General features: G+C 38.2%; 1 protein-coding gene across 1 annotated transcript in view; it reads right to left on the reverse strand.

The window, feature by feature from the left end:
- LOC122061594 (putative 3,4-dihydroxy-2-butanone kinase) overlaps window positions 1-6,898 on the reverse strand; it is a 29,582-nt gene extending 22,684 nt beyond the window's left edge. Inside the window, exons 1-10 of the mRNA XM_042624956.1 lie at window positions 6,615-6,898; window positions 6,380-6,453; window positions 6,239-6,302; window positions 5,240-5,352; window positions 5,081-5,128; window positions 4,791-4,862; window positions 4,609-4,698; window positions 2,084-2,257; window positions 1,274-1,357; window positions 1,117-1,172 (exon numbers count right to left, since the gene is read on the reverse strand). Coding sequence (XP_042480890.1) covers window positions 1,117-1,172; window positions 1,274-1,357; window positions 2,084-2,257; window positions 4,609-4,698; window positions 4,791-4,862; window positions 5,081-5,128; window positions 5,240-5,352; window positions 6,239-6,302; window positions 6,380-6,453; window positions 6,615-6,654 — 815 coding nt within the window. The 5' untranslated portion in view covers window positions 6,655-6,898. The remainder of the gene's footprint in view (window positions 1-1,116; window positions 1,173-1,273; window positions 1,358-2,083; window positions 2,258-4,608; window positions 4,699-4,790; window positions 4,863-5,080; window positions 5,129-5,239; window positions 5,353-6,238; window positions 6,303-6,379; window positions 6,454-6,614) is intronic.
- Between the last annotated feature and the right edge of the window lie 1,921 nt (window positions 6,899-8,819).

Consider the following 8,819-nt stretch of genomic DNA (forward strand, 5'->3'; position numbering starts at 1 on the left):
TGAAATGAGTCAGAAATTAATGAGAGCCTTTTTTTCAGTGTAACACTAAAAAAATCCTGTATTAGAAATTCAAACTCAAATTTTCATTTGAAAGAAAATCAGTTTTTTGACTTTCATTTCTCTGTGTTTGGATTAGCACCAGTATAGTAGGTTTTCTGCTTGGTTCCCTTTAAGAAGCCCAAGCTTCAATAGCATTCAGAGAACTCTTTTAATCAAATATTGCAAAGCCAGTGACAGATGCAAACAAGGATCCAAGGCCTCCTAAAGGCACAAGCATGACTGACGTGAGTGAAGATTATAAGAAGTTCAATATAAATATTAACACCAAGAATCTCTTGACTGCACCCCTAGTAATACCATGTGGAAGGATGACCTGGATTGATCCAACCATGTATCTAGGATTGGTCTGGACTGATCACATGTAAAATTTCAGATTCAAATTCAATCATATACCCTCCCATGTATATCAGCTGTTCATTCTTGTCAGTAACTAACATTTTTTCATTGAATTTTCAAAATCTATTTTTCTACAAGGCCAACTTTGTTTAGGCTGCGACTTTAGATGTGACTAGAGGGACCTTCAGTCTCCATTCACAAAATTTCAGCCCCATCCAGTCCAGGAAAACTGTTCCCAATAACTAATACATAAAATCAGAAAGATAGTATGAAATAGCTTACAAAAATTAATTTCCATATGATAGTAACATCACAAGGGGTCATTGCTCAGAGCAATGGTAAAAGTTCTGGCTGCCAGGGCAAATGCCCCGGTTCTTTTTTTTCTTTTCTGTTTTTTTTTTTTTTTTTTTTTGGGGGGGGGGGGGGTGTGTGGGTGTGTGGGGTGGTGGTGGGGGAAGGAAATTTCTATACACATTGTCTTCTTTTCCTTGTTCGCATTGTGCTAATCTTTAATCTTGTGCCTTTAAAGCTTTTCACAATATCCTAACCAATTTCTAAAGTGCTACCAAATTCAACTCAGTCAAGCACTTAATTGAGATTCTGACTTTTGGGCCATTTTGAACTTGATTCCATGGGGAGTTGGCAATATGGTATCAACTATTGCGTATCTAAACTTTGCTCAGGCACAATGCATATCACGTAAATAAACATGGAACTCACCCATTAATCATAAGCACAACTCTACTCCCTCGTGTGATCGTTACATAATGAGTTTCCTGCAATAAGTAAACAATGGACCAAGGAAATAACAATTACACTTATAATCAAGCAAAGAGGAGACAAAGCAGCATAAAATCAGTCATCCTTCAAGGCGCACCATTGACAAAATTTGCTTGAGAACATGAGAGACCACCACATCCACAGGCTGAAGGTCGACCACTGCAGCACCAGGCTCTCCATGCTGACACAGTAACACATAAATTAATTCGTTAAATAGAAAAAATTGTAATGGTGATAAAAGCGTGTGTCCAGTATATATAAGTACCAGCATATGTAAGCCAAGACAACAAGAACATAGAAATTAACTTGGAAAATAATTTGAAAATTTGAAAAATTCAAGCTTCCAGTATGTGTCTTTCAAATACTTTAAATAAAGGTTATTTAGATCTTCATTAGAATTCAAGTATCCGACAAACTAGATTTTATGGGATAGATGTAAACTGCAAGTTCTTACGTAAGAATGAGGTGGCTTATGCTACATCAATGTTTTACTTGGATTTGTTTGGTGGCAGCTAGGCAGAACCTTAGGACAAGAAAATCCGGCTCTCTAAATGGCCATAAATAGATCATCTCTGAAGGGCACGATAGTCTCCAACTTCATACGCTATTCCATCTCTTCTGGACTACGGAAAGAAAGACTCGGATGATGAAAAAAAAAAAAAGGGTCTCATGAGGTTATGTGCAGTTACTGGTTGCTATCAGTGAGATTGGTCATGCATGACTGAAGGAGTTTGAAGGCACAAAGAGAGAAGAATTTGATAAGGAATAATGAACAATTCATTCATTTGTACATCAACTCATTTACTGTATACACAGGGAAGCACATATACCTGTACATATTTCTTTTGATTTCAATAAAAATGCATCATTTACTAACCAAAAAAAAAAGGCAGCTTACTCAACTTACAATTCCAAGACCAAGCTCCATTTTCTCTTGACCCAAACGATCCGATGTGACCTGACCTGGCAGTGTACAAACAGACAATGCAACACCCATTGTTCCGACCCTTTCAGATGCACGTTTTGCCTCTGCTGCAACATCAGTAAGAGAAAGACCAGCAGCAGCAGCAGCTCCAGCAACCTGTCATTTACAGAGGAAAAAACTCATATTCTTGCCAATGAAACATAAATGTTACTTACTTAAAAAGGATTAAGGGAAAAAAAACATTAATTTATTTCTACTTTATCTTTCCAGTTTCCACTAAGTAAGCATACGTGACCTAACATCCATTTCAGGTTTTAGCAGTCTAAGATTAATTCACCAGTGGAAAATTCACTATAAACCTTCTTTGTAGACATGTAGGTGGCCTGAACTAACAAATTGTGGTTGTTGTTGCTTCCTATGTAAATACTTTTGATGAATAAACTAGTTTGTATAATTTTTCCTTCCTTCGAATAACTTAATATGAGATGATAGTGGCAGCAGTTTTTCTTTCCTCCAATAGATAACAACAAGAACATTATTAGAAGTGATAAAAGGAAAGATATGACAGCAAAGAAGGGAGGGGGGGGGGGAGGGGGGAAGAAAAATCACAAGAAGACAACTTCCGCCAGTTCCAGAACCACCCAACAATGAGCAAATGTATATACTACAAATCATCACCCTCAACATGGAAAGCATGGGAAGATGCATTGAAAAGATGCATTGAAATGTAAACAGGTAGGAGGGTTTCTCCTTAGACCAACATCCTGCATAAGCAAAGCCCTTCAGAAAACTGATCTCTGAAGGAAATGGATAATCTATTGAGAAGAACAGTTGAATCAAAATATGATTGCTCATTTGTTCTAATGAATTGGCAACAACTAATAACTTTTCTACAATTAGAAACAGTAAGGGAGTTCAGAAAGAATTTATGAAGTTCCTAAGACGAATAAAATAGGTAGAAAAAATGGAAGAACGCTACAATTCTCAGGACAACAAATTGTTCATGTGGTCCTCTACAAGGATATGTTCCAGACAGACGAAAGACAGATGGACAGGCATGCCTAAGTGGTTGGTTATCTTGAGAGAATAAACCTTGTGATCCACGAACCTAAATAGTAGTGAGCTCTTAAAGATTGGGAAATTCAAGCAATGGTAATACCTAGTGTCATGGCTTGAGAGGGTAAAAACTATGGAAGCAAACAATCTAAGACAAGTCCTGTTATAAGTTATGACTGCTAAGTGCTCTATCCTTTTCCCTCTGAATCTGAATTTTTCCATTCAATACCAAGCAAAAAGACAGCATATGAAAAACATTGTTACAGTTGATCACTTAAGCAAGAAAGGACAACTTCACCAATGTTTGTTTGCTTCTTTTCTGTATAGAATGGAATCAGTTGACCATCTTCTCGATTTTCTTCTTTTCGCTTCTCCTTCACCATTCCTTGGCAAAGTAATCAAGATATGATTTCTTCTCTTTGTTGATAGAGCAGGGCAGTGCCTTGAGATCTCATTAACTTATTATCAAGCTCAAGAATCAATTCTTTTTAAGTCAAAGGTGAATTTAATTGAAAAACAACTAGGGAAGCCTCTTATTGAAGCCACCAGCACAAAACAAGCAACCAGCCTTTTAACTATTTGAGAATTACTCAGCCAGAAACATACTGTTATTTGTGCTTTTGCTGGAGATTGTTGATGTTACAACCATCTATCCCAAAAGCCTGAGCTGTTAAGAGAGGGCCACAACAATATATATCAACATACACCCCACACACACATGTGGGGCCCCACACACACAACTCTACATGTGACACCATCACATGGCAGCAAATGGTAAAAACTTGTAAGGAACAACATGTTACACAAACCCCTCGCACTTACTAGGGATCTAACACCCAACCTCATGGCTCTGGCACCATGTTAAAACTGCTTATCCTAAAAGCTCGAGCTGTTATGTAAGGGACACAACAATTAATATCAACACATAACAACGATTGATTTGCTATATGAGTTCGTATGGCATACTGAACGGATTCTTGCCCTCTGTTCATTAATAAACTTCTTAATTATCCACAAAAAGGGGGAATTTTAAACTATTTCAAAAAAAAAAAATTGTTACTACTGCACTGTGCTCACTTTAATGGTGAGGAAAAAATAAATCAGCAAATCAACGAAAACTAATGCCAAGATCAGGCTGAATTTTGACATAGGCAATCTATCAGGTCATATCAAATTGCTAGTGGATCCTACTCTGAGATTCCAAAAGCACAATGATTCTATGGAACCAATGCCCCATCCTGATAATTCTGATAGACTGATAATGTAGGGTGCAACTCAGGCCAGGATGGACTGAGCAATTGACAATTTTGGATAAGGCTAAGTCCAACTCCCCATCCTAATTTAGTTCAGATCTCAAACCAAGCTTCTCAAGTTGCATCCCTAACAAATTGGTTGCTGGGTAGAGAGGCAGGCAAAAGAAAGCGAGAAGCAGAGAGAGAGAGAGAGATAACCTTGTGGACGAGAATTGTCCCAGCCAAACCTCTTCGTCCAGCTATACCTCGAGGAGGTGGAAGAGCACAATCATCTCCAACAATAACTGTCTGCAGTGTGTAAATAAAATATTTTCTTTGATTCCTTTTTAGAGCAGAAGGGAAGATTAATAATACAATCAGAACTGAACATGACTGTGTACCTCTATCTTATAACCTTCAGATTTTGCTTGCTCAGCAGCCAGACCAAAATTTAATCGATCTCCAGTATAGTTCTGACATGAAGGCACAGTATTGAAACTAGGTAAAATACCATCAAGATTTATGTGAATTTACAAATATTTTATAATAAAAATGCACCTAGCTGACAAACTTTTCTTACAGGTGTAAAGAAATTGATTGTAAACAACCACCATGATGCACCAGTCAGGAAGCCCAATACTATTCAACAACTGAATCAATGTTTTCTCGAAGCAGTTAAAAAAGTTAATACCTTCACAATTAAAAGACATCCCATAGGACCTGTCACAGCTCGAATACCCTAAAAAGTATTATGTTAGTTTATAATCTTCTACGAAAAGATTAGCATTAAGTGCTCAATTGAGATAAACATGCACGTCTTCCAATTTACAGTAAAATACTAGTAGCATACAGCTAGGATAGAATCAACATTAGGAGAGGCAAAAACATCTCCACAAATAGCCGCTGTCAGCATCCCTTCCCCAACAAATCCAGCATGAGCAGGCTCATGCCCACTTCCACCCCCTGTCAAATGAACTGCATTAGATGATACTCAAAACCATGCAGATTATAGCTAAGAACCAGCAGTCATACTAGGGGCAAAAATTTCTATGCAATGAAAGTATAAAGATAGTACTTATCTACGCAACAGTGGATAACTGTGTATAAAAATTATTTTTACGGATGGTCCCTAAAACTAACCATTGGCTGAAATTGACATCCAACGACAGTAAATAAATATTAATTATCTACATGACAGTGGATAGCCGTCTATCAAAATTATCTCCAAGCATGGTCCCTAAAACAAATCAATGATAACTAACGGATTTCAAAGTTCTTTTAATAATTTTATCTTCTCTTTTATAATCTCCTTAAAGGACTGCCTGTATAACCTTAAGTGGCCATTACTATTTGAATTTTCCAAAACTAATTACAATATTAGTGAATAACATTTCACTTCCGTTTGCCTCTTTCCCTTCTTGTACTAACATTTACTGGATGAGTTTTGAATATTTCGAAAATATTCGTTGCCCCCCCTCCCCCCTCCCTCCCTCCCCCTCCCCCCTCCCTCCATCCTCTCTCTCCCTCCTCCCTCCCCCCTCCCTTTCTACTTCATTGGTGAAGGAGACCCCCAGTAGCAACCCCATCCCACCAAAAAACCCTTCAAAATAGGATGTTTGGCATTTTTTATGATTTCAATCAGAAGAGCCACTCACAAGTTAAATCCCAAGATATCCAATTAAAAATCAAAACAGAAGGAAACATAGCATACCACATGCAAGCATCAATTGCAGCGTAAGAACAAAATATATGAAAAACAAATAAAGAAAACGCTGCCCTGCATGCAACTTGCTTCACTTAACATTCCCACAAATAAAGTTGAGATGAAACATTTCATGATGTTACCGACCTGAGATGATGGCAACCTTGTCGTACGTCGCCCATGAAACATCAGCGCGTAATACAACCTTAACCTGTCCCACCAAATTATCAACCGTAAGATTACAGAAAAATGTCTACTACAAAACACAAATCGCGAACGTTCTATCACCTCCGGAAACCCATCCAAGTACTGCAAACCAGGATACGTCTCCACTAAACCCTCAATGAACTCAGTAACAACCTCTGGAAAAAAGAAAAATCAAAATCAAAAAGCGAAATAGAAGGCTCCATCAATGCTAAAACCGAAGATTATTGGAAAGAAAAAACCACATTTCTATCGCGAAATCAAATCCGTCATCAGAACATGCATGCAATGGAAAATGACAGAAGAAGAAAAACTATACCATTCGGATCATTAATGAGCTTCTTTCCCTGAAACGCCATTACGAATCGGTGATTCTTCGGCTCAAATGAGATGATGATACACTTTCCTGAAACAAATTACACAGAATTCACCGTAGAAGATTTGTAGAGAAGATAAAGGAAGTAAAAAACCCTGGCTTCGCCTTGGCAAAAACGAAGTCAAGAGAGCGAAATAGTGAATCTTCTTCTTTACAGGGTCGTTCGTTTGGTGGTTTCTCTGCGTCTCTCTCCCTCTCTCTCTCTCTCTCTCTCTCTCTCTATTTAAAGTGTCTTGCTTTTGCTTGTAGTTAAAAGTCATTGTAAGAGACCATAATGGGCCGGAAAGTCAAGAAAGAGGATGAGAAAGAATGACGCCATGACTTTTATAACCGGTGGAATTTCGATACTTTCCTCCTCCCAGGTTAAGAACGTTACACGTGTATCTCGATTAGCTAATTTTGGGAATTAAAGTTTGCTTTTCCTTATCAGCTTCGTGCCTCGTTTCTCATTGGCTGGTTTTTATGTCTTTTCATTTTTTTAATATATATATAGAGAGAATTTTATCCTGTCTTATCTCACCAAATTTGGTGGCTTCGTATGGATATTGAATAGTAGATAATTTCGTCATCCCAGTACTGTTACAACTTACAATGGTGGTTGGTGATTTAAGATGCTGGTCCAAGCTTAGACCAGGCCAAAGAAATGACGGGGCCAAAAATTGAATCTAACCTATTACTAGACCTTGAAGATCTCAAACTCTAAATCATGATCAGAGAGAATGAACTATATAATTACACAACTTTTTTTTTTTAAACCGTGCATCAATTCACACAATTCTTAATTTCCACTAACCAACTGGACAGCCCACGGATGAGGTTGCTATACGTCAATGATGTGAAAATAACTTGCAAAATACAAAACAAGGCATAAGGTTTTATAGTTGTCGTACTTCTCTCCTTACTCTAGCGGTTTTTAAATTAATTCTAATCCAAAGCGATTATTCTCTGCAGTGAGTGCGGCGATGTGGTAAGCATCGGATGGCTGAGAGCATTCGGGCAAGCGCCCCAAGGTTCCCATCCGATGCTCACCGCACCATCGCACTCACTGTAGAGGATGTTTTTGCTTCCCATCCAACGGTCAAGATTGTGCACGCATGCCAATTCCTTGATAAGCTAGGGGCATGGGACCCTCTCGCTTTCTGTAACACCAATTTTACCCATCCACTTATCTCCAAACATCATCTTGTGGTGGCCCCTCCTGCTATTCTATTGCCTAACACTGCCCATGCCATTCGTGATCCAAACTCTCTCTCTCTCTCTCTCTCTCTCTCTCCACTACTCCTGCACCTCACACTCTGCTCCATTGTGGGTTGATGTTCACTGGTCAGCAAAATAATGACATTGCATTCATAATCTGGAGATAGAACTCATCATGTGTTGATGTTCACTAGTCAGGGATTCAGGACCCAAACACTCAAGAGGAGGAGGATACATTGACAGTTGAAGGGTGGATAAAGCAAACCAAACTCATCCTTGAGCTCAATAGCATTGCTCTTATTGTTCCGAGTTGTTATAACAATTAAAACCAAAATTTTTTACTCTTTTAAGTACCGTTAAATTTTCCTTTCTCCCATTCGCCAATGAAGAGCAATTACTTCTTCACTCTAGCATGCCAAGTGCCAATTAAGGAGAAAGAATATAGACCCTTGCTAAACAGATCCATCTCCCACCCTCTCATTGATCCGATTTCCCAACTCTGCGAAAACCTCTGCTCCACCTTAATCAGGGTTTGAAAGCTGAAATTACTAAAATATATTGATCGAAACAAAATGACTATCGAAATTTACATGCAAGATTTACCAAAATTTGTTGAAATCCACTAAGAATTCACCAAACCATTTGGATTTTGGCTGAGGGGCCAAATTAGAAACTTTGAACCTTACTTTTAATGTAACTCCCATACTTGCTTTGAGATGAAACTTACCCAATGTGATGGGTGGGGGACCCATGTCAAATGAAACCACATATACTTACCAAGTGATTAGTTGCGCCACAAATTTCACAAACCTTTCTGACATGTGAAGTAACAACTATAATTTGACTTTATCAAGACTTCATGGACTGATTAAACTCCATTACTACAATTTCCCATCCAGAAAGCTTGGAATAGACTGAGGAGCAGCTACGGTTTTTTTTTTTTTTTTTTTT

Source organism: Macadamia integrifolia, chromosome 14, assembly GCF_013358625.1.
Source record: "Macadamia integrifolia cultivar HAES 741 chromosome 14, SCU_Mint_v3, whole genome shotgun sequence".
Lineage (NCBI taxonomy): Eukaryota > Viridiplantae > Streptophyta > Magnoliopsida > Proteales > Proteaceae > Macadamia > Macadamia integrifolia.